This window comes from Spinacia oleracea, chromosome 3, assembly GCF_020520425.1.
Source record: "Spinacia oleracea cultivar Varoflay chromosome 3, BTI_SOV_V1, whole genome shotgun sequence".
Taxonomy (NCBI): Eukaryota; Viridiplantae; Streptophyta; class Magnoliopsida; order Caryophyllales; family Amaranthaceae; genus Spinacia; species Spinacia oleracea.
The window spans coordinates 17731853-17758299 of NC_079489.1; the positions used below are offsets into that span (position 1 = coordinate 17731853).

Here is a 26447-nt window from a genome sequence, read left to right on the forward strand (position 1 = left end):
GCATTTTTCCTCTATTAAATGTAATTTTTGTTCTACTGAGCTTCACTTCATCACGGATATCCATTTTTAGGGTTTCGAATTTTCCGAAACCGCCTCGATGTTCAGTTTTGTCACTGAATTGCGCTTTTGAACTGCAAATCGAGGTTTTATAGAGCGAAATTGACGGTTTGAAGTGAGAGAGTGGGCGGTTTGATGAGAGAGAGGGAGGTTTGATGAGAGAGAAAATGGCGTGATGTTGAGGAGAGAGAAAATGTCGAATTCTCTTCCAAATGACGTCAGATAATGCTTTTATACCTGTTGCTGGTAAGAAGCATGTGCTTCGCGCTTGCAATTTAATGATGAAACGACGCTGTTTAGTTGCATATGCAATTTAATGATGAAACGACGCTATCTATATATTAATAATTAATACTTTATCGACCAAAAAAACTTAGCAAAAGAGCCTTAAATAAATAACAAGAACAAAGAAAATGCACATGAAAATGTTCGTTACTTGTTACAGAGAAGTGTAACAAAAATGAAGAACACTGTAAACAACCCAGCTGATGATGATGATACCAACAAAGACGCAGTTTCTACTCTCGATTCTCGCTTCAATCAAACCCTCAAAAGTGTTCAAGGGTAATTTCTCTACTATTTTTTATCGCAAAGATTTGATTTTTTGAACTCCCATTTGTTCATATAGATTTGATCTGTGTGTAAAAACTCATAATTTTCAATAATTTGTATGATTTTTTGGGCATTTTATTGTAATTTTTGGATGCCCATTTGGGAAATGTTCTCAGATCTCTTTGATTTTGTGTTATTTGAAATTGGTGAAGTTACTTTTTGTGTGTTCTTGATTTATGCGAAATTGTGATTAGAATTGTGAGCATTTCTCATTGTTTGTCAAATATAAAGAGGGTGAATTTTGTGCAGTGTTTTTAATTTGATTTGATCTTTGTTGTCTTTGTTTAGAGTTTCAGTAATTTTATAGTTAGGCTTAACTAATTGGATTTCTGGGTTTTACCCAGATACACACATTTGTCCCTTTTCACAAAACCTAGAAACATATCCTTTCGAGTTGTTCTTTAAACATTGAGGAAGAATTCTGCTTCATATTTTACTCTCCCTGCTGACTGATCCGAATTCGGCTAGTGGAATGTTTTTGGAGCCTTAAGTATCTGAAACCTTATATTATGATGAAGATTGTTTCATTCTCTATTAAAAGTACATTGATCGATCACTGTGGATTTTAAGTTAGGAAAAAAATACTGGGATTTGTTTATTTGCACAGGGATGCTTATTCATACGATGGAAACCTGGACTGCAATTTTCTGTTTGCAGAATAGTATTAGTGTGAATGTATGATACTTGCTTTTTTACCCCCCTTAATGTTGCACTTTTATGCACTTGTACTGTTATTTATTTTGCCTTGGAATTGGAGTATCGAGACTTTTTACTTTAACTTGAGTAAAGACATCGTTTAGAACTAATATATGAGGTGCATTGTCTCTTAATTTTGATTTGATAAATCATAGGTTGCTTAAAGGACGCAGTTTTCCTGGAAAAGTATTGCTGAGCCGCCGAACAGAACCTTTTGATGCTTCTAGCATACATGGATCTCCTCGAGGAGAATATGGAAGGACTTTCTCTCAAAATGATGCTGGACCAAGCGAACAGGAGGATGACTCTGTTGAGGCAAGATGAACGGAATCTCTCCTTATCTATTTTCTTTACTTGTGGTGAACGCATTTTTCAATCTTTTGATTCTGGATGCAGGAACAGTCTCCAAAGACAGATGGTAATGAGTCTAATGATTACAGTGCTTCTCTCAGTAAGTCAAAACCTTCACCGTCTCCCGTCAATACACCCGGGGACTCCCAGAAGACTTTGTTAAGTGCAAGATCTACAGATACAGCAAGGGTTATGAAGTTTAAAAAGGAGCTTTCGGCACCAACAGTTACTTTAGGTACTGGAACTGGTATTTTTGTGTGCATGCTAGTCTGTTGTCAGCTAATGATAAAATCAGACAGTGTATTCCCTCATAATGAAAATAGAAAACCAGACAGAATATAGAGGTGTATATCTTATTTAGATATGCAGCTCGAACGAGATAGCTACAGCCTACAAGCAGAGTTCAACCCCGATATAAATTTTTGTTACTTTAGACCTCGGTTCTATATTCACTGAATATGATGCTTTCTTGGGTTACTGCTGTAGATAACAACTTCATCTTTTGAATTGTTGGGCTGTGTTGTCTAGCCAGCACGGTTTCATGGCTCACCACGAAGGCAGGAGGGCGAGTCTACAGTAATTGGTCTTTGTACACGGCCTGTAGGGAATTGCCCATTTATATAGGGATGTTCATACATTATTTGTTATATCATCCTCTGATTACGTCAAGTTGAAAGAAATATACAGTGTGTCATTACTTTGAAGTTAATGCATTATTAAATAAGCCAATGCTGAATTTGTTGGGTTAGGTGGACCTTTTTTATTTTTAGGTGTATGTTCATGCTACCTCTTTGAAGGTTAATCTTTTATCAAGTTAATTTAAGTAACTTAAGATAGAGAATGTCATCACTGGTTTTCATTAATGTCTGCTTGCTCCTATTCTCTTGTTAATGAGCCTTCGACTAGGTTGCTTGATGTAGACATGTAGTTAGTTATCTTATAGTCCATTGTCCCCTTTTCCTGCAAAGTAATAATAATGGATATTATGGCGGTATTTTTTTTTACTTGGATAATTCTTTCTTTTTGTTCATGGAGGCTCTTTTGTGAATTTGTGACGCAGCTCCTTGACTGAGCCTAACATGTATATGGATTCAATTATTGGTTGTTATGTATACTCAGTTTTGAAGTCCAACCATGGAATTCGAGAAATGCACTTTTGTTTGGGTAAATGGTTTTATGTTGCCCTGGATTAACAAAACATCTTTGCCTAGATAAAAACATTGTCTTTCAATATTTATATTTTCAGATGGATGATCTACAGATGCTACTTAGAATGGTTGTGTTTAGAATTCGTTTGGTTGGGATTGAGTGTTGTATTTTGATGTCGAATAGAGTGCCCCGTGTTTCAAGATTCCTGACTTCTGAATGCCTGACTACAATTTTGTAAATTTCATGAAGTTTCCAAGTAAAATGTGCTCATGGTTCTAACGTCTGAGTTGACTAAGGGACACCTGATTACCTGTTAGCTCTTTTTTTGCTTTACTCGATTGATTAAGTGCTGATTATGAAGTATCAACTCATAGAGTCCCCTTCTAATTGTTTTCCGTTCTGCAGAAAACTTGCGGGCGCTAGCTTGGAATGGTGTGCCATCTTACATGCGCCCTGTTGTCTGGAGACTCCTTTTGGTAAGATTTTGCGGTTCTGTGTTTGACTGTAAGTAACTCAGTGACACATTCCTTTAAATGTAGGGCAAGGATTTTTTTCAGACCTTTTGTAGATTTTAGCAGCAATAAGATGGTGAGATTTTGTGTTTAGTAGAACCACATGGTTTCATTGGGGTGACTGCATTATTTATGCAAGTTTAGTGAATAGAACATGTGGCAGATGTGGGTATGTATAAAGCTGGCTGATACCCTGGGTATCTTGAAGAGCTGGGTTGTAAGTTGAAGTATTTACAGGGCTGTGAAGTGAGTAAAAGTCAAGCAAATAAAGGAAGCACAATATATGTGATTGCTCCGTTTGTATAATTATTTTCCATAGTTATTCAGGTTATAAGTTGAAGTACTTGTGGGGTAGTGCTATAAGAAAAAGAGCAATTCCGAGCAAGGAAAACGAAATACTTGTGCACGTTTTATCTGTCAAATTATTTCCTTATTTTTTCTTGTTCATTGATGGCTAGAGAACAGGTAGACTTGCTGGTCCCATTAGAGCCACTCTTTGTTTTCTTCTTTCTACTCTTTCTAGTTAGGAGTTGAAGCATCAAACCCTAATCTCAAGCACATTAAATAAATAGAACCTTTATTACCTTTTATATGGTCTCTTTGCACAGGTAATTTTTGTCAATGCTTATTCTTGGGGTTCTACAGTGACCTTCTAGCCTTGTTGTCAGAGCTGGAAACACTGTGCTTCTGCAGTATCTTAGTCCAGATACAAGATTGTTAGGATAGGTTCAAGCATCTGTTCTACCAAAACCTTCTAGTGCAAATTATCCCAATTACCCAAGTACCTTGCGTTCTATCACTTCGGTGTTTCTAGGTGAGGTTCCCACCTATTTTTGAGTGGGTGGGTGGCTCAAATGGATACAAACTTATTCATGTAATAGCTAAGAGGCAAATTTCATTAGAGCATCGACTGAAAGCGTTGACTTATTTTCTATTTGTGGTAGAGAGCGTTACTAGGACATATAATAATACTTCATTAAGTCCAAATCCCAAGCTATGACATTTAATTTAATACATTTCTTCAAATGAGTTCTTGCATGTAATAGGAACTCAAAGTAGCCAATGTCTTTATGTGCATGTAGGGAACCTTGCATTGACACTATCTATTATGTCATGCATTGTAGTACTCTATAAATTTCTGAAACAATTTGTCTTCTACAGTATGTATTAGTAAATGTTAACAAAAATCTGATTATTTTGTAAGGTTTCTTTGTTACTGCATGTTTTTATTCAGTTGTAAAATGAATGTATTTTTATTGGTTATAAGTTTGAACATGAACTGACAACAGGGATATGCACCACCTAATTCAGATAGACGGGAAGGAGTTCTGAGGAGGAAACGTCTTGAGTATCTTGATTGTGTGGCGCAGTACTACGACATTCCAGATACGGAGCGTTCAGATGATGAAATCAACATGCTTCGCCAGGTGTGCTATGCTTAGTATGTTGTCTTTGTTTCTTTTTCATGTACTTTCTGTAGTCCTGATACATTCTCCTGTCTAATGGGCTCTCTATGACTCGAATAGATTCAAGTTGACTGTCCCAGAACTGTACCTGATGTAGCTTTCTTTCAGCAACCTGCTGTCCAGAAATCTTTGGAGCGGATACTCTACACTTGGTCTGTAGTTAAATCTGTTTGCTATTTCATGTATTTAGTTAGCAAGATCTTCATGTTCTTGGTTTCCGCTTTCCACTTGTTCCAATTAAAAATCTTCTCAAGTGTTGTATGCTCATTTCAGCATGTTAATTTGTGTCACCAGGGCCATCCGACATCCTGCTAGTGGATATGTTCAAGGAATAAATGATCTTGTGACACCATTTCTAGTTGTATTCTTGTCTGAACAATTAGAAGGAAGCATTGATACTTGGTCATCTTTGGACTTAACGGAAGATAAAATTGCTGACGTCGAGGCTGACTGCTATTGGTGCCTCTCAAAATTGCTTGATGGTATGCAAGATCATTACACATTTGCCCAACCAGGAATCCAGAGACTTGTTTTTAAACTGAGGGAATTGGTTCGGAGGATTGATGGTATGTCTTACTCGTTAGCTCCCTATTTGTCTTTGTCATAATTCTATTATGATTTTTTGGCTTTGCATCTTCAAATTAATGACACTGTCATCCACGAGCATTTTTTCAGGCACTAGCGTTCAGAAGAGTGGTTTCTGTTTTACTCCAATATTTGGTGTTTGGAAAATTAGAGTTCAAGGATAGACATTAATGCTATCAGTAGTATCGATAGGAGGCTAATGAAAGTAACTTTTGGGGGTTAGAGGCAGTTAGAGCTATAGAGGTAGTGACGGAGAGTGTTGTACTTCATAATTTTGTGTACAAATACCATTTTCACTTTTACACCTTTTATAGCCTTATTGTTTTGAAAAATTGCTTCATGTCCTCTTATGTTAAAATATTCTTAGCAGCTAGCTCAACCATTAAATTTTGCCTATAAATTCCTGCTCCACTCAATCTGTTTGTCTGGCCAGTAATAGCTAATTGCTAACCCCTGAGTTTGAGAACATGTCGTAATGTATTAAACATTTAATTTTGGATTTGTTTGGAGTTGCATTTCCACATTATTCTTCCACTGGTCAATAACTGACCATCTGCTATGCAGGGACAAACAACTGTTTCAATTTTCTTTTTCACACATCACACATCACAGTGAAAATTTATTCTGGTGTCTGCAATTTCAATGTTCAGAGTTCCCCTTGATATTTCTCGATGTTTGGATCAGCTACACAATGAATTAACACAAAGAAATAAATAGGATTATGTTTTCACTACATTGACTTGTTCTGTTTTTCATGTATCTATGTTAGCCTCGTTGTTTTGCCTGAAAAGTTTGTCAGTATTTTCTAACAAAAAGTGAAGTAGGAATGAAAATGAATCATAAAAAAGTTATCCTAGGCTCCTAGCCTTCTTTGTTGTGCACTTGTTATTTCCTTTGTGGAGGGGGAGGAGATGTATACCAAATGGGCATAAACCGAATCCTAATCCTAATCCCCCCGGTTTCGTGTCTACAGGGTGTTAGGGTTGCTAATCTTTCTATCCTACATAGTACATTCATTCATAACATCTCTCTTTTGTTTTTAATCCCAAAAATTGTCTCATTCATTTCTTCTCTTATTTTATGAAAAACTGGAACAGAACCTGTTTCAAAACATATGGAAGAGCATGGTCTTGAGTTCCTCCAGTTTGCGTTCCGGTGGTTCAATTGTCTTCTAATACGTGAGGTTTGTTTTGTCATCTCTACGTTTATACTAGTACGCATGTTATTTTCCTGAGATAAATTTAGAGCTGCAAATCAGAAATCATGTTATCTGAGTAATGTAACCTTAATCTTGACACTGTCAGAAATCATGTTATCTGAATAATCTAACCTCAATCTTGACACTGTCCTGGCTTTCTGGTGTGGGATTGTTAGATCCCATTCTCCCTCGTGAACCGCCTTTGGGATACATATCTTGCAGAAGGTGATGCACTGCCTGATTTTCTCGTGTACATAGCAGCCAGTTTTGTTTTGACAGTAAGTTGACTTTCTTCCTAATAATAAACATTCACATGTATAGAGAGAATACGGAAGATTCTAAACTTTTGTCCATAGTGGTCCGATAAGGTCCACAAACTTGATTTCCAGGAAATGGTGATGTTCCTTCAGCACCTTCCAACTCTGAATTGGGGAGATCAGGAATTGGAGATGGTACTTTCAAGAGCTTATATGTGGCATACCATGTTCAACAGTTGTCCGAGCCACTTAGCTAGCTAGTCAATGCGGGAAATCATATACTAAATATATATATATATATATTTTGAGATACTTAGTTTTGTATGTTCCCTATTGTATTCATATAGTGGTAATTCCCATGTGATAAAAGATGGTTTCATTTTGTTGATAATGCGGCCTTGTATCATTTTGTGTTGATTACTTTGCTCTTCATGGCATATGCGTCTTTGATATGTAATCAATTGCATGTTATATGCTTTGCTTTTTCAACATTTGTTATCGTAATTCGATTTTGATTGAATAGAAGATTTTATTTGGCAACGTCTCATGTTGATTACTTCATTTCTCTATTGAAGGAGCCATGCAAATCAGATACTGGTTTCTGTAATCCCATGCCTAACTCCCCTTTCTTTAGCTAGTTTCCTTGAGTATACGTTTACAAGTTTTTGAATCGAATTGTTCATGCGACTCTTTTTACCTCAGGAGTCGGGACTAATGTCTATAATTTTTTTTAGGTAAGAACAAGGGACCCTACTCAACCAGAATGTCTATAGAAATTGCATTGCATACTGTAATATTCCAGAATTACAGGTACCGTATGAGGAGAGCTTCGGCAAGAATAATGTTTCTGCTAATCCCAAACCTTTAAAATGCATGCATTGAAAATACTATGCTTGTCAATAGTGTTTTGAGTGTTAAAACCTTGTCTATTTACAAGGGATTGAAAATTGAAACCTTCCCTTTAGAAGTTCTATATTGACAATTTGCAAAGGTCTTGAGTTCAAACCCCCTAACTTACATATTCTTCTTCCTCTTTCCCCAAACCTTTAAACTTACAAAATTGTTCTACGAGTTGACATTATTTTAAATAGCAGGGTATTTCAATTGTGACTATTATTAGTAACTAAGTTACATTCTACATTCGTTAAATTAATTCTTAATTACCTAATTAGGCAACATAATTACCCAACATTATGCACAGTATCAAATAATATTTCTGCTAATCTAATATATATATATATATATATATATATATATATATATATATATATATATATATATATAAAGAAGGCATATTTGCTGAATCATTAGAGCGTTACGTAGGAAAACATTATAAACCAACCAATAAGAAATAAGATTTGTAATTTATTTTAGAATTAAAAAAATGTTTGTGACACGTAGATAACCAACCAATAAAAAATTAGATCATAGCAAATTAAAGTCGGAAGAGTCATTATTGCTGATACTACATACATTCGTATTAGGATATACATATACTCCGTAGTAGCATATATAGAGTAGAGTTATAGTATTACGAGGGCTCCTAATACAATTGGTTTTAATGAGAATTGTGCGTGGATGATTAACAATCTTAAAAAAACACATGCAATTGTATTACACCTCTAAAATTAAATTAGTAGCATATATTGTTGGTTAAACAAATTAGTGTTCATTTATATCATAACTTAAAAGATATAATTTTAAATGATAATTTAACTAAATCCCCTGGGCGTTTTTTTAACACACGTAGTACACCAAATTTAAATCTCAAAATACAAATAAAATTTGTATTTATTTATTTAAACGTAAATTATTATTTTTACACCCGTCAAAAAAAAAACATAACCCTTATTTTTCCTGAATACAAAATTACATTCAAGAAACTAGAGCATGTTAGGTTATGATACATATGACAATTCATAAATCATGCGGAAAAACCATTTAGCCAGGAATACATATTATTTACACATAATCATATAGCATAGTTTAGATGCATACTCTTTGTTGCGTGCCTTCCCTAGCTGCGCCCGAACCGAACAAGAACAAGTCTTTTAGGACTCCAAGTGTCGTCCCTCCGTAGATAGTCCACAGCACGTCCGGATCCGCCTTAAGATTGACCAACTAGAATCGCCCTTAAGGTACTAAAGATTTTCGGCACTTTTAGGCAAAGAATGTGACTGAATTTTCTCTCAAAAACTCACTTTGAATACTTGAATTAATCTCTGAAAATATGTGACCCTAGGCACCTATTTATAGAGTTATGGAAAGGGTTTTGGAATCCTATTAGGATACTAATTTATTTAATTATAACCCTACTAGGACTCTAATTAAATAATCATTATCTAATAGTTTTAGGATTTAATCATACTTCGAATCCCGATTGCTTCAGGATTCCCGCACAAGCATTGCACGAGCACCGTACACCCGCGCAAGCCTTGCGGCCCACGCTAGGCGCACAGCGCTCGGCCCACTGCTGTGCTCTCGCGCGCGCGCCCAAGGCCTTGGCTGGGCCTGGTCGAGGCTTGGCGTGCGATGGTGCGCGTTTGGCTCGCTGGGCGACGGCCTGGCTTCGTGCTGGGCCTTCGTCTAGCGGGCCTCGTCCGATGCTAATTCGTACGATACGCTTCCGATTAAATTTCCGATTCCGGAATTCATTTCCGATACGAACAATATTTAATATTTCCGATTCCGGAATCAATTTCCGTTTCGAACAAATATTCAATATTTCCGTTTCCGGAATTATTTTCCGATTCCGATAATATTTCCGATTCTGACAATATTTCCGTTTCCGGCAATATTTCCGATTCCGGCAATATTTCCATTTCCGATAATATTTTCCGATACGTACCATGTTTCCGTTTCCGGCAACATCTACGACTTGGATAATATTTATATTTCCGATACGATCCATATTTCCGTTTCCGGCAATATCATCGTTTCCGGAGTATTCATTTCTTGCCTGTGACGATCTCAGCTCCCACTGAAACCAAGATCCGTCAATTCCGAATATCCATAGATGGAGTATTTAATGCCTTTAAATACTTGATCCGTTTACGTACTATTTGTGTGACCCTACGGGTTCAGTCAAGAGTAAGTTGTGGATTAATATCATTAATTCCACTTGAACTGAAGCGGCCTCTAGCTAGGCATTCAGCTCACTTGATCTCACTGAATTATTAACTTGTTAATTAATACTGAACCGCATTTATTAGACTTAACATTGAATGCATACTTGGACCAAGGGCATTATTTCCTTCAGAGCATTCCGACCAATAAATCAAATACTTCCTCCGTATTTATTTAAAAGATACACTTTGAGCGGCATGTAGTTTAGGAGAGTAAGTTGAATTTATTAAAATAAGATGAAAGTGGGGGTATTGAGTTACTATTTATTGTTAGAAATTGATAGTGGGTGAGTTAGCTATTGTAGTAAAAAGAGTATGTGAATAAGTGGGGGCCACAAGAATGAGAAAAAAGTTAATATAATTGGAAGTGGGGACTATGACATATTGACATGCCAAAAATAGAAAGTGTATCTTTTAATAACATACGACCAAATAAGACAATTGTATATTTTATATAAATATGGAGGGATTATATCTAAATAACGGAGGCAAATAGATATTTTAAATTAATTAATTACTTATATATATAACTCCATCCAAAATCAAACGCTCTAATAATAAAAAATAATATCTAAAACAAAATTCAATCCAAAATCAAACACTAATCAAAATTTTGTATTAAAAAAAACCAGTAATCTTCATATTTACCTAAAATAGATAGGAGACGTTTAGAATTGACTAATAAAAAATCAAAATTAAATTAATTGAAGTTATAAAAGATAATAATAAGTTCGATGTAATTGAATTAATTTTAATTTATAAAAAGATTTAAATTTGTATTTCCAACATTATAATGTCCCGTTACTCAATTTTATCATTTTTTGGTGCTAATCGAGACCATTTTAGATGAGATATAAATTGTACTGATAATTAATTTTCATTTTTAACCAGCTTTTTCATGGGTTCTTTCCCAAATTCGAAAGTTTTTGTAGTCTAAATAACAAGTTTGAGATATAGTCTAACAAAGAGTACCTTTTTATTATTCAACCGTTAATAATAAATGTTCACAATAAGTTTTTTTCACTTATCCACTTCGATTTCTTATTTTGTTCCGTAAATTTAGTGTATAATATGAATTGAGTCATTTGAGGAAAAAAACAAAAGAAAAAAAAAACTAAATGCATGCACATACAAAAAAAATGGAACCGAAATGCCACCTAATAACATAAATAAAAGCAATTAATAATAAAATATAAAACAAAACCCGTGCATCGCACGGGCTTCAAAACTAGTTAACATAAAAGTTGGAATCTATGATTCATTTAAAAAACGATACAGTTTTCTACATATTATACTAACCCAGTCATCAGTTTCAGTTTGAAGTTTGAACTGTCCTGATGATATAATAAACAGGCCTTAAATAATTAAACAAAAGCTAGATTCATCTCCTAACCCTAACCTGATATAGCTAAGCTAGTACTTGTACAAACCAAAAAGAGAGAAAATGTGTACTTGAACAATTTCATAGGAAAAATATGATGAGCAACTACTTAAAACATAAAACCAATATGCTAAAGGCTGGTCTCTTAGGATTATCCCTATAGTATACGCGGTGTCTTATGTGCGTGGGTGGTGTTTTTAGTATAACCTGGAGATCGGTTCTATATAATAACAAGTCTCTTAGCTCAGCTATAAGTTTTTTTTTCCAATTTTTCTTTGGGAGGTCGGTGGACCACCTTGCACCAGGATCAAAAACTCCAAATTCCGAAAGGTAGGCAGTACCGTGTAATCTCAATAAAGGCACCGAATACAGATTCTTTAATGCGAAGGGATCTAACACTAAACAACCCTTGAACAAACTGGTTGAACAAGTGCTCTCGTTCTCTCCATAACAAAAATATATGCATTGACAGTAAAATACTTAACGACCTTGTACAGTAAGGTGATCTAAGTTGGGACATCAATCACAAATCTGTATCAGTGACTTCAATAGCCAAAGATTTTATGTTGGAGCCCGATACATTGAAACGGTATTCATTCTCAGGTAATAATATTAGAGACAAATCTTGCAAATGTGGGCAAGACTTACAAAGAGTGACCATCAATGTCTGCGCAAATTAGAGAGAGACAAATGAAGCTTTGTCAAATTAGGAAGACTGGTAATTCCACTTTCAGATAGTTTATAGATCTGTTGAATATGAGTAGTTTTTTTCTACTTGTTGAAGGAACCTTTCAGGTTCATCCACGTATTCTTCAAAGTCTCTTTTCACCGATGCTGCAAGCTCTTGTTCACCAGCTTTTTCCAGATTTCTTACCATAATCATCAATGTTAGCTTATCCGGTGTAAAACCAGAAGCTTTCATCTCATTGTAGGTTTCCATCGCCTTTTCCACCATATCTACTTGGAAATAAGCACCAATCAATTCAGTATATGCTCGGACATCAGGTTGTAAACCCTCTTTCTTCAGTTCATCAAAAAGCTCTTCAGCCTTCTGAATCAGCTTGTTCTTTCCCAGTAGTAGAATCATATCGTAGTATAGGCTGAGATCTGCTGTGTATTCTTTTTTCACAAAGTCAAACACCTAGAGTCCTGATTTCAAATCAGATGAGATACACAACACCAAAAAATGTATAGAAAGACACGAAAAGGCTACATATACCCTAAGGGTATGAAACCCTTGGCTGTGATTGGTCTAAAGTTTCAAATTCCATGTGGAGTTGCTATTTTAGATTTAAATTTTAATCCAATGTGAGGTTGCTTATGTGAAAACAGCCAATGAGAACCCAGGGTATGTTACTATTTGGTACCCTGAGGGTATGTGTAGCAGCTTCCAGAAAGACGTTCTATACATCATAAATGAATTGATTACCAAGAAATGGTTTCTAATACAGAAAAGAATGATGGACTATAAGATGTCACTTCTGTTTTTGACTTGTCTAATTAAAAAGAACAAGACTTCAATGACTGATTGACTTGTATAATCTAATCCTCAAACATGGAATTTCCACAAAAGCTTCATACATGACAAAACTGATAACTGAAAGGCAATGCACTGATAAACGTAAGCATACACATACTATTTTTTGAGAAGCAATGAATTGAAATTTATCTGATACAGACAAATCCCTTCATACGGGGATAACTGTAATCGTATTCGATTTATCTAAATATCTGAGGTGTTTGTTCAGTTTCCCAATCAAGCCATTATTTGACATGGAACTTCAACTAATTTCAATGGTAAGCTATGAAAACATAACTTAAGCTTCCTGAAATTCTACTAAATATATCACTTAGATTAAACAAATCCCAACCAGTTAAAGGTAAAGAATTTTCCTTGTGCAAAACTAGCTATATGCAGTAATCAATTAAATTAAAAGCTCCTATAGATGTCTTCTATGGTTTCTAGCCAGTAGCCACCAAATACTCCCTCTGTCCCTTAATCCTCGCGCCGTTTTGACTTTTTGCACTATTCACATAATTCACTTTGACCCTATTATTTCTAGTATATGAAAACAAATATTAGTATATAATATATTGTTGACTTCATCCTAATATATATTTTCAAAATATTAATATTTTTATAAGTTTTAATAATATGTAGTTAAAGATATTGGTGGTCAAAGTTCTGCATTAACAAGCGTATCCAGTCAAACCGGTGCGAGTATTAAGGGGCGGAGGGAGTAATTTTTACCAAATGATTCAAATTAATTCAATCAAATGTCTCAACAGTCTAAAATTCTTGGATAAAACAGGCCAAGTTTTGCTTCTAAAGTAAATTAAACCACCAATTCAAAGTTTCTAACCACATCTGTAACAACATTCATTTCTCATAGATAAACCAATTCATCAATTTTTATGGACAAGTTCATGAACCCCCAATATTCAAGACCAAAACTTTAAGTAACATACCAACTCTTAACAGGAAATTGATTCTGAACAAATAGAGTAACAAAGAAAGAATAAAACTTAGAAAGAGAGAGATAGAGAGAAAGGGATGACCTTAAGGGCTAAATCCAGGTGATTTTGTCTCTGAAGTTCAGACAAAGCACCCAATAAATCAGCTTTCAAAAGACGGGTGATTCTGGTATTGAAAACTTGTTGTAATTTGACGGGAGATTTGGCCAGTTTGAGGGATTGAACAGCTTGAATTGCTTCGGTGGAAAGAAAGCTTGACCTCCATAAAGGTTTTCTGGGTCCTATCTTTCTCAAACCGCAAGTTATTGTTCTTGTTCTTCTTTTGAAAGGTGGGGAATTCAAATGTGGAATAATGGGGAAATGGGCGTGGGTTTGATTTGAAGTGTGATTTTGTGGGGTTTGAGAGATGTAAAATTGGGTGAATTGGAATTTGAGACTGCTCATTTCTGAGTGAGGGAGTGAGGGAGGAAGGGAAACTGGGAAAGAGAAGTGGGAAATTTAGAGATGAGACGGGAGATCGGTTGGTTTATGGCACTGGGCTACGCCTAAGCCGGTTTAAGGCACGGCACGGGCCGCACGACCCAACACGAAAAAAGCACAATACACCCTGATCCTAGCATGAGAAAGCACGGCAAAATATTGGAACATTTATAGAGTAAATGGGTTTATGAGTTAAATGTGAAAGTGTATTATACTAGGAGTTGAGGAGGTAGTATAATGTTTAGAGTTTATTCCAAGCGGATACAACGGTTATTTGGGCACCCGTCGGGCGACTTTCTCCAATCGCCCGCCGGGCAAAGATCCGCCCACCGGGCGAAAGGAGAAAGTTAAATGTTTGCACGCGCGCCCGATCGGGCGAAGCTCGCCCGTCGGGCAACTTTCTCCAATCGCCCGCCGGGCGAAGATCCGCCCACCGGGCGAAAGGAGAAAGTTAAATGTTTGCACGCGCGCCCGGCCGGGCGAAGCTCGCCCGTCGGGCGACTTTCTCCAATCGCCCACCGGGCGGAACTCCGCCCACCGGGCGAATGGAGAAAGTGTCCGTTTTGAGCGTTTTTGTCACGGTTGCTTGGATGTAACCGTTGGATATTATTTCCAATGGTTTTTTTTTTTTTTGGTGAAGGAGAGGGGACATGCCCCTAAAAACAAAGCAAAAGCAGAAATACAAAGCAGTAGAAACGAAAGAAAGCAATAAACGAAGACTAGAGCTTCATCAGGCAGCCAACGCAGGGACTCTTCGGGCTATAGTCGCACCACCAAAATCCTCCAATAAAATGGTTCGAAGACCCTCCGGGGCCGCCTCTAGTAACACCAATCTCTGTTCAAGGTTCACTCCATGGTTTGCCAACCAGTGAGCCGCCCGGTTAGCTTCACGATAACAATGACTAATCTTCACTTCCCATTCACTTCTATGTATCATACTTCTGCATTTTCTAATGTTGTGAAATAGAGGTGAATTTGGGATTGCAGTGTCTAAGAGAAGTTGCACCACAATCTCCGAATCCACATTGATTTGTACCTTACGGAATCCTGCATTCCAAGCCACCGCCAAGCCTCGTAGCACGCCTAACAGCTCAGCTTGTGTGCTAGTACACACTCCACATCTAGCAGCAAACATTGCTAAGACCTCACCACGGTGTCCACGAATTACGCCTCCACAACCAGCTTGGCCAGGATTACCTTTAGCAGCCCCGTCTGTGTTAAGTTTAACCCAGCCCGGTCCAAGACCAACCCACCTGATAAATATCTCTTCACGTTCTCTTTTCCTCTTGCCAAGCAATAATTCATCTCTCTTCATTTCCTCTGTAATTTCACCTACTCTTGCCATAATGAAGCTCACCTGATCAAAAGGTATGTCTACTTCTCTACTGAAACACCGATTGTTTCTCCACCGCCAAATCCACCAAAGAGTCACCCCAAACACAATAGGCCAGTCATCACCCCAACTTCGAGCCTTGTTTTCCAAATTCCCAGTAATCCAATCAAAGAAAGGACGATTGAAAAGTTCATGGTCATTAAGCCATGGAAATTTTTTCCATACCAACATAGCACTCGGGCAGTTACGAAATATGTGCTCTATGTTTTCTTCAGCTGCTCCACATATATAACATCTAGGATCAGTTGTTATATGCCTTGTAAATCTGTTTGCATTAGACATCAAACTATCATGGAAGAGTAGGCACATGAAGAACCTTATTCTTTGAGGGAACGACAGTCTCCAATCTTCTTCCAACAGTGCTGATTTTGCACCATTGGTTGATCCTCATTACGAATAATCTGTAGAGCTGATCTTATTGTGAACCCCCCTGAACTTTCCCCATTCCAGTACACTTTATCTATAGCTTCCGGGTCGTCCTGCAACTCAAAGGAGTCTATAATTTGCAACACACCAGGAGGTAAATAGTCAGCAAACAACTCCACTTTCCATCCTGTATTGGCATCCCAAAAATCTGTCACCTTACGCTGAATTACATCATCTGGTGGGGGACTAATAACCTGTGTAATAAGAGGTGTTTTAGTCGCCCATGGATGTAACCAGAACTTGGTGCCAAGACCGTTACCAACTGCCAGCCCCATGCCTCTTTTTAAAGTGTCCAGATTGTCAATAATGCCTTTCCAAGCATTAGATGCATCTCCCTTGATTTTAAACATATCAATGTCACACCTACCTTCACAATACTTGCTTCTCAATACTCTCGACCAAAGGGAGTCTGGTTCTGCTAATACTCTCCACCCAAGTTTGGTGAGAAAAGCTGCATTCGCTTGCCTCATGGAGCGAAGCCCAAGCCCACCTGAATTCTTTGGTTTAGTAATTGTGTCCTAGTTGACTAGGTGCATTCTGTGTTGATCCTCTGTCCCTCCCCAAAGGAACCTGCGTGAGACTTTATCTACCTCGTCACAAGTTGACCTTGGTAACTTTGTAGTTTGCATTGCGTAGTAAGACATCGAGCTCAAGCATGACTGAACCAACGTTGCCCTACCAGCCATCGAGATCATCTTTGACTTCCACCCCGCTAGTTTCCCGTTTATGCGATCCACTAGGAACTGGTAGTCTTTCTTTGAAGTTCTGCCATTGATTGTGGGCACACCTAGGTAGGTACCTAAGTCTGATGTTTCAGAAATATTGATAGCATTGCAAATATTCCCACGGATATTCTCATCCGTATTTTTGGAAAAGAAAACTCTTGATTTGCTATTGCTGACTTTACTTCCTGAGTTAGCATAAAACTCCTCTAAGCACGCAGCAATAATACTGGCTTGATCTACAGAGGCTTCCGCAAAGAGTATTAAATCATCAGCGAATGCCAAGTTTGAAATAATTGGGCCATTTCTACTAGCTCTCACCGGCTTCCAAGCACCCATATTAATCGCATTTTCAATCAAGTGTGTAAGTCTCTCCATACATATGACATATAAGTAGGGAGAAAGAGGGTCTCCTTGTCGAATTCCTCGGCTTGGAGTGAAACTCTCAGTAGCTTCTCCATTCCAAAGAATCTGGAGGCTCGTAGAAGACACACAATTCATTATTAAGTCCACCATACTTTGAGGCAACCTTAACTCCAAGAGAGACTGTCTAATGAATTTCCATCAAAGACGATCGTAAGCCTTTTCAAAATCGATTTTAATCGCCATATATCCCACTTTTCCTTGCTTTCTTCTCATGGTATGTAACATCTCCTGCACAATAATGATATTATCTGTAATTTATCGCTTAGGCACGAAACTACATTGAGTGGGACTGATCACCGAAGGAAGCATTGCTTTCGATCTATTAACCAGAACCTTTGTAACCATTTTATAGATGATATTACAAAGGCCTATTGGCCTAAATTGATTCACAAACCGAGGGCTGACTTCCTTAGGGATAAGAACAAGAAACGCTTTGTTTAATTCTTCTGGGAAGTCTTTGCCCTCCAAGATGTCCATCACCGTCCTTGAGACCGAAGGTTCTACTAAACTCCAGAAACGCTGATAAAAAACCGGTTGAAAACCATCAGGGCCTGGCGCTTTGAATGGCTTCATACTCATTATGGCAGCCCTTATTTCACACTTAGTATACTGCCTATTAATGTTACTCAAGTCATCTGCAGGAATAGGAGGGAAACACCCAGGCATAAAATTGGAAATATTGGCATTTGGATCTTCTTCTGAAAACAGGTTTTTCCAATAGTGAACCACCATAGACTTGACTTCCAGAGGGTCTGAAACCCATTCACATTCTGCATTTTGTAGCATGGTGATACGATTTCTATTACGTCTGATGACAGTAGACAAATGGAAGAATTTAGTATTTCGATCTCCATCTCGAATGGCTTCTAATCGGGATTTCTGAAACCAAAGTAATTCCTCTTGATGCAACACGGTTTCCATCTCTTTTCGAAGTGATTTTTCCCGCTCAATTAAATGTAGAAGTCTGCGGTTATCCAAACAACGTTGCACTCCCTCCAACCGAGCCCAAAGTTCAGATTTTTTTCCGGAATATATTATGGAATATTTCCTTGTTCCAAACATTTAATCTCGAAGAGAATTCAGCAAGAAAAGGGATCAGAGGGACTGAGTTATTCCAGTTAGCACTAATAAACTCTTCAAATTTCTCATGAGTTAACCAAGCTGCTTGGAATCGAAATGGTTTCAATACCATAGGGATCGGAGCGAAACCATTCGTACTAAGTATAATGGGGCAGTGGTCTGAGCAAGCTTTAGGCAGGTGTTTAACTGCTGCATCTTCAAACTTTAAGTGCCACTCTTCATTCGCCATGAATCTGTCAAGCCTAGCAGCCTTAAACGTACTTGGTGTATCCCCTCGAAACCATGTATACCTTGGACCAGAGAATCCAAGATCAATTAGACCATTTGATTCCATCCAATTCGAGAAGTTAATGCACCTCCTTTGCATCTCCGAACCTCCAACTCCATGTCTTTCGTCCATAGTTCGAGTTTCATTGAAATCACCTGTCAAGAGCCATGGACCTGAGAAGTTCTGTTTTGCATACTCCAAAGCTTTCCATAGTTCCCTTCTAGCAATCGAATCCGGGCTAGCATAAACTGCTGAAAAAAGCCATGGAGTGTCTCCTATTTTTGCAATTTCAATCGTTAAATGCTGTCCATGGGCTTCAAAAGGAGTTACTGACACCTCTTCCTCTTTCCAAAACAGCCAAATCCCTCCACTGAATCCTTGAGCTTCGACTCTCGTTTGGCCTGAGAAGCCAATTCGATCACACACCCGCTGCGCCTTCTCTCCACTAAGATGCGTTTCAACTAACACTATGACAGTTGGATTGTTAATCCTGATGATCTCTTTCAAAGTTGCCATGAAGGCCTGTTTTCCCGCCCCTTGAACATTCCACATAAGGATTTTTATTGACATATTAAACATTGGCAGAGAGGGGTATCTATCATAAACGTTCATAGGAACGTTAGGCAGTAAACTCATGAATGCTTGTCTCAATGCATTCATGGGATTCATTGATTCCATCGACTGTTGGATTGCAACCATCATTACCTTTGGGACATGGGCTGGAGGTAGGAAGGAGGTCACATTTAGCTCCACTTTGTTGAGCAAAGGGTGAGATGTCACCATTGTCGGCCCCTCCGTGCGGTACTCCATGAAAGTTGTGAATTCCGGGGGGATTCGCACTTCCAATGTTATAGGTGGACGAAGAGGGTTCATGGTGATAATTATTAGGGGTCAGGTTTTGATCAGGGGGAGTACTTTTTTGAAGTGAAATAGCAGGGGTCAGATTAGAGTATGCAGAATTCTCTTTTCCACTGCTTAACCCTATACTAAGTTTCAAACCCTTACGAGACTCAGCTCTACTCTTAGCCGTAATATTGTTTTCCTTGAAAGGAGTCTGTTTAGGAACAAAATTCTTAATTCCTAAATTCAAGGGAGAATTAAGTTTAATATTCCTAAACTCTTTTCTTCCCTTGATTGAAGGGATTTGCTGAGACCCCAATCTTATTGTATCTTGACTTTCAACTATTGCCACCTCACCCTTACCATTTAGATCAACCCTAGAAATATTATTTTCCAAAGATAATTTATCTTCCCATAATTTCACAGTTGGAATATCTTGACATATTTCATCTCTTTCCATAAAAATTTGATTTGCCTCCAAATCGTTAATCACTTTGTTTTCACCTAGGAAAGGTTGACTGTCCTTGATTACCTCTATCACTTGATTATCCTGAGATTTTTCATTGGGCTTTTGTACCATATCTTCCTGCATAGCAGCTGTTTCTTGGACTACTTCTACCTCCTCCCCAATAATTTCTCCGTCACTTTCCTTATCTAATATATCAAATCGTGACCCTCCCACGATCTTAGGCCTCCATTGCTCCTGACTACTGGCCTTTCCATTTCTGTCCCCTCCTTTGGTGGAGTGTTCTGGTTGTTTCCTGGTACTCTCCTCTTGGTGCTTGCTAATTTTACCAGTTCGCCCCTTCTGGGTAGTTCTTCGAATCGGTTTCTGCACCAACATCCACGCTCCATATTGCTCTTTAACATCATTAGCAGACGGGACCTTGGTATTTTTCCTCACATTATGTGTATCTCCCTCTTGGATTTGAAGATCATGCTGCACATAGATTGGACACTTATCATCTTTATGTCCCAACTTACCACACTTAAAGCATATTTGGCGTAAGCCTTCATATTGAATCAACCAAACTCTTCCATTAAGTCGGAACTTAGATAATAAAGGTTTAGTAATATCAATTTCAACACATAGTCTAATATACTGCCCACGGTTCATGGACTCTGTATGTTTGTCAATCTTGATCACCTTCCCTATTTTTTCACCAATCTTGTACAAGAAACCTCTATCAAAATACTCAACTGACAAATTCGGGATACGTACCCATGCAGTGAGAACTTTGATCGGTTCTTCATCTGGAATGAAGTTGGGAATCCACTTTCGAATTGTCAAATAGCTATCACCCACCATCCATGGACCTTGTGTCATGACAAAGTTGTAGTCCTCTAGGCTAGTAAAACGCACGATGTAATAGGCACACCCCACATATGTTAATGTTATATCTCCCTTCAGACTCCATTTTAAACGAAGCACTCGAATCAAGTCTTCATAGCGCAATCTTTTGTCAAACAATTTGATAATCAGAGCATTTTGCCAAGGCTTCCTTAATCTTATCTTCTCTTCCTTCGATAATGTTATCACCGGACAACTGGGATCATCCAATTCATTAGGTGCAGAGTTTTCATCATCAGACATTTCCTCGCTAACTTCTCCTTCCATACAAAGAGGATTTTGATAAATGGCTTGACGTCTCAACCTACCAGCAGCATTACTGTATGAGATCCCAACTCTTTTCAAACTCCCATGTCCATCTTCTGGGGTGGGGGATACATGGGAACCCAAGTCTTCTTCCATGGCAGTAATAGCTTCTTCATTGTCTCTCCTTTTGAATTTCTTATTTGACCTTCGCATGAGGTCAGTTTCCTCTAAGGAAAGCTCTTCATTCTCTCGCTCTTTCTCTCTCATCATATTACTTATTATTATTATCGGATTTTTCATGAAATGCCCCTGAGGTTTGCCTTAATGCACAAAATACCCCTAAACTTTCCAGAATGCACCAAATACCCCCGAGGTTTAGGATAAATACACAAAATGCCCAAAAGGCTAACGAAAGTTAAGTCCCCGTTAGCGTATGTTTACCTTTTTGCCCTTAATAAATCGTTTTATCTATTTATCCTAACATTAACCCTTAATTACATAAATTAACCCTTAATTACATTAATAAACCTTAATTAAATTAATTAAACTCTTAACAAATTAATTAACTATTATCTAAAAAAATCAAAAATCAAAAATCAAAAATCAAAAATCAATTACCCCCAATTTTTTTTGGATTCTCCATTGCTGCTCTTCTCTCGATTTTCTCTGTCTTCACCACCTTCTTTCTCTCCAATCCCTTCTTCAAACCCATCACTCAAAACCCCATTTTCTCCCTTCTCTCACACACCCAAATCGATTGAACAAGACCAAAACCGAGGCTCAGATCTGCTGCTTTGTTTCTCGCGACGATCTGGGCATGCCTTTGGTCCGCTGGAGCACGCTGGTGTTGGTGGCGGTGTGTGGTGTTGGTTGCGGTGTGTGGTGTTGGTGAGGAAGAGACGGGATGGTGTCGGTGGTGAGAAAGAGAAGGTGTTGGTGTCGGTGGCGGTGGCGGTGTGGGGTGGTGGTGAGGAAGATAAGGGGTTAGCTAGCGGGGCGGTGTGTGGTGGTGGTGAGGAAGAGCAGGGCTGGTGTCGGTGGCGGTGTGGGGTGGTGGTGAGGAAGAGAAGGGGTTAGCGGGACGGTGTTTAGTGGTGGTGGTGAGGAAGAGAAGGGCCCTTCCTTCTTCCTGCCATGGAAGCCAGTTGCTTCCACCTCCACAACTTCACAGGAATTTAATCACCATCTTCATACCCATCAAACAACAACAAAGATTTTCTCTCTTTTCCCAACAAACAATTAGATTAAGATGCAAATTTGATGATTTTCGTTCTCAATTGAGAAATCCCATTGGAACATGGTGGTGATATGGGCTTCCATGGTGCTTCCATGGAGGACAGGGAAGAAGGAAGGGGAGAGAGAGAAAAAAACAAATGAAAAAAAATTAAGAAATAAAAAAGGAAAGAGAAAAAATAAAAATAAAATAAAATAAAAGTTAAAGTTAACGGATAAGTTAACGGAGTTAACGGAAAATAGGCATTTTGGTCATTTTGTGTATTTATACTAAACCTCGGGGGTATTTGGTGCATTCTGGAAAGTTTAGGGGTATTTGGTGCATTAAGGCAAACCTCAGGGGTATTTCATGAAAAATCCGTATTATTATTGTATATTATTTCCAATGGTGATTCTTCATTAAGAACTCTATATATAGAGTACTTATGACACATTTAATATTATGGTTAACATATTAATATACTTGCATACTTTTGAGAAATCTTCTTGCAAATTATTTCTTCAAAGTGAGACATTTGAGTGCTTAACACAAATTTTTGTTCGATTGATTTTGTGAGAACACACAAGATCAATTGATTCTTCATTGTATCTCAATAGTGTTATCGTGAACCCGATTGTTCCTTTGTGGGTCGATAAAATACTATTAGGAAAGCGTTCTATTTCGTGCCTTGAAGATTCTATCCGGTCTCCCCACAGTGATATTTCTAACATAGGTAAGTGCCAAATCGTGAGATGTGCTTCTTTTGTACTTCCGTGTAATAAGTCTAGTTAACTACGGAATAGTTTGTATCCCGTGCAATACACTTTTCTTAATTTAAACATTCGGGAAGGATACAAAAATATTGAAATAACAAATGATGCAGTTGGAGTATAATGAAATTTAAACTAGAGTATGAAAAAATATAATTAATTTTACGGGAAAAAAGATCTAATTAAGGAGGAGCCGTGGAAGTGATGAATACAAATGATGATGACGTTTTTACAAAAAATAAAATAACCAAAGAGATAACTAATGGCATCATTCTATGCAAAACATATTCATTATCATTACCCCATTGTCTCAAAGAGGTCTATGCAAAACATATTGTTTTAAAATATTACTTCGTAGTATACATATTCAAAACCGGCCTTGATCAATTAATCTAAAACGAATACTCCATCTTACATGCTGACCGACACAAGTATTAAGAAAGTAGAGTTGTATATAATATCTCTATTTTATAAGGGAACTCCCGAGGTTATTACGGTAAATGACCTTTTGGTATCCCTATAGAATAGACTATAATACCCCCAACACTTAACAATTTAATTAAAATAAATTATTTTTTATGCGAATTGGAATTAACAAAATAATGAATATTTAATGCCAAATTAATAACTAATCAAGAAAGTCTTTCTCTACATGAAAACAAGTAACAAAATTCATTTAATGCTTGTTATGCAATCAAGAAACTCTGATGCAAAAACACTTACAATCTCCCATTTTTTTTATAGGAAACTAATTATACAATCACTTTACTAGGTATTTCAAAACAAAAAAGGACTTGAAAATGCATGCGGTTAGGCAAGCATATCACGGACAAAATAAGCAAGTAAAACACTACTCCGTGTTTAGATATTTCGCTATGAAATATTACATTGTTGCACTATTTATATGATCTTAATAGAGATAATGTCAAACTTTTCTTTAGATAACTTTGTGAACAATTTTCTTGCCTCTTATCTGATGTGATATATGTATAACGCAATCCTTAGTTTTTTATATACTCTCGCACGCATCACGTGCATATAAGACTATCTCTATTATATAAGCAAACTCATTAGGATTTTGGTGTCCATCTGAAATGTCGATAATACCCTTATTTGAAATTGTTAAAAAACATTTATAAAATGTTACAGAGTATAACATTACTTGCATATATAAAAACAAAACTTCAAAATTGTTCGCACGCATCGCGTGCATGCATATAAGACTAGTAAATAATAAAGCAATTGGGGGAGGGAGTAATAAACAAATTGACATTGTTTGGTGAGGAGCTGTTAGCGGTTAGTTGTTAGCTGATTTGGCTAGCTGTTAGCGGGTAGCTGTTTATATTAGTTGGTTTGACTAGCTGGTTGAATTAGCTGCTTGTGTACAAATGTTTGATAAATTAGCTAATACAGATTAGCTGTTTAATATGTAAAATGACCATTAATGACATTGACATACTTTGTTTCTTATTAAATTAGACAAATATTTTATTGTGTTAAGATTTTCTCTTATTTTTTAAATAAACATTGAATAAATAAACCAAAATTATATTTTGAGGAAAATATTATTCTTAATTTAATTTTTTTAATATATTATTTGCAAATATAGAAATATTATTAATGATATTACAAGCATGATTGGAATAACTTTCAATTATTTTAAAATACTAACATAAAATTTACTACAACAAAAAATGAGTTTAGTATATAGGGTGAAATGAAGAAGGAATGTGAGTAATGTTTTTAGGAGAAAAGTAATTTAGGGTACCTAGGTTAGGAATGGTTGTAATTTTATTTTTTAGAGGACCTGGTAATGGTTGTAATTATAGGCAATAGTAGGACAAAATAGTCAATTTCATTCACTTTCTCAAACATGTAATTGCAAAAACTCGTATATTGAGCTTTTTCGTAATTAAACTCTCTTCCGAACCTCTCCTAACCAAACACTTCCAATTAGTTTTTTTTAAAAAAACTTCTAATTTACTCCAAAAATCTTTTTTTTTTCTCTCTCAAACCTCTCATAACCAAACACCACCAGAAAAAAAAAAAAATGGTGGGAGAAAAACAATTTAATCAAAGTAGGGAGAGAATTTATTGTAATTGTGACTCAATAGTATTAAATAACTTGTGAGTGGGTAGAAACTAGAAAACTTAAATAAATAGAAGTGTAACCATATACAAGCTGGTCTTTATACTTTTTTTTATTACTTCATCCGTTCTCAAGTATTAGTCCCCTTTTGACTTTTTTAACTGTTTCAACTCAATATTTAAACATAAATACCTCCAGATACGTACATTAAATAAATATAAAAAATTAATATTATTAAATTACACAGTTAGACAAACAAAATAAGATAAATTAGAATATTCTCTTCATTCGCGAACCAAAAAAAATGGATTTCAATAGTCGTTGTATCTGTATCTTCACAACCAAAAACAGTTGACACCATAAACACAAATCAATGGGGATATCAGCATCAAAGCGAGTAAGCCACCACTTCCGCACTTCCCAAGAATTCACCTCCTCTTGCAACACCATCTTCTCCGACCTCCAAACCCTAACTCAACACGCCTCCCCGGGTCAAATCTTCGCCTACCAACTCCCCGATGCCGCACTCCGCCTCCACAATTCTCTCTCCTCCCCTCCCCTCAAGACCTGGTGTCCTTCCCCTCCCTCTCGCGCGCAAGTCGACGGCGCGTACCGATCGCTTCGAAGGAAGTCTCCACCGGAGGAAACTCTAAGCTCCGACGAGTTTAGAGAGTTTGCTATTGTTATGTTTACTGACGCCATCGTTTCGAACGCCTCGAAGGCGGTGGCGAGTAAGGTTTGTGTCGGAGTTGCGGGGATTGCTGGCGTTGGGATGGTGGCGAGAATCGGCGGTGGTTTGGTAGGGTCTGTGATTGGGATTTACGCTATCGGAATTGCTACTTCGGTTTATGTTAGTTTGGGTTAGATTAGAGGAGGATTTGGTTGATTAGAGCAATTGATTTGTTATAATGTGTTTTTTTTAAATGAACATTTGTTTCTTTTGAGGGAATTAAATGAACATTTGTTGAATAATTGTTAATATTGCAACTTTTTAGGTTGGATACTTGATTGCAACTTTGTAGTTTGATTCTTCACACTAATCTCCTCTTATTCTTATCTTTTGGTACGACCGTCTCACCGGAAAAACCACTTTAATTGTTTAACTAATTAATTTTCGTATTTAACTAAGTAATTAGTTTCATTGCTTAACTAATTAATTTCAGTGCTTAACTAATTAGTTTCAATGTTTAACTAATTGATTTTAGTGCTTAACTTATATGTAGTCTTTTGCGTAAGATCGCCTTATATAAAAATTTGTATACTCTTATAAAGAGAGGAA

The 26447-nt window shown here is 37.1% G+C and overlaps 4 protein-coding genes across 5 annotated transcripts; 2 read left to right on the forward strand and 2 right to left on the reverse strand.

The window, feature by feature from the left end:
• Positions 1 to 421: 421 nt before the first annotated feature.
• Positions 422 to 7423, forward strand: LOC110785439 (GTPase-activating protein gyp1). 2 transcript variants are annotated; one of them, XM_021989884.2, is made up of 10 exons: positions 422 to 621; positions 1521 to 1680; positions 1768 to 1951; positions 3271 to 3341; positions 4667 to 4804; positions 4904 to 4995; positions 5138 to 5409; positions 6526 to 6611; positions 6803 to 6904; positions 6983 to 7423. In XM_021989884.2, exons 1-10 carry the CDS (start codon positions 518 to 520, stop codon positions 7142 to 7144), a joined length of 1371 nt encoding a protein of 456 aa, XP_021845576.1. In that variant the 5' UTR covers positions 422 to 517; the 3' UTR covers positions 7145 to 7423. The 2 variants fall into 2 exon arrangements, with proteins under 2 accessions (XP_021845576.1, XP_021845575.1); XM_021989883.2 differs by having other exon boundaries at positions 424 to 621; positions 1762 to 1951.
• A 4427-nt stretch (positions 7424 to 11850) lies between these two features.
• Positions 11851 to 14399, reverse strand: LOC110785436 (protein THYLAKOID ASSEMBLY 8-like, chloroplastic). Its single transcript, XM_021989882.2, has 2 exons — positions 13949 to 14399; positions 11851 to 12530 (listed from the first exon to the last, which is right to left on the reverse strand). Exons 1-2 carry the CDS (start codon positions 14306 to 14308, stop codon positions 12129 to 12131), a joined length of 762 nt encoding a protein of 253 aa, XP_021845574.2. The 5' UTR covers positions 14309 to 14399; the 3' UTR covers positions 11851 to 12128.
• Positions 14400 to 18323: 3924 nt separating this feature from the next.
• Positions 18324 to 19229, reverse strand: LOC130469528 (uncharacterized). Its single transcript, XM_056838872.1, has one exon. It carries the CDS (start codon positions 19227 to 19229, stop codon positions 18324 to 18326), a length of 906 nt encoding a protein of 301 aa, XP_056694850.1.
• Positions 19230 to 25472: 6243 nt separating this feature from the next.
• On the forward strand, positions 25473 to 26171 carry LOC110785391 (uncharacterized). The gene has a single exon (XM_021989819.2). It carries the CDS (start codon positions 25542 to 25544, stop codon positions 26031 to 26033), a length of 492 nt encoding a protein of 163 aa, XP_021845511.2. The 5' UTR covers positions 25473 to 25541; the 3' UTR covers positions 26034 to 26171.
• The last annotated feature ends 276 nt before the right edge of the window (positions 26172 to 26447 follow it).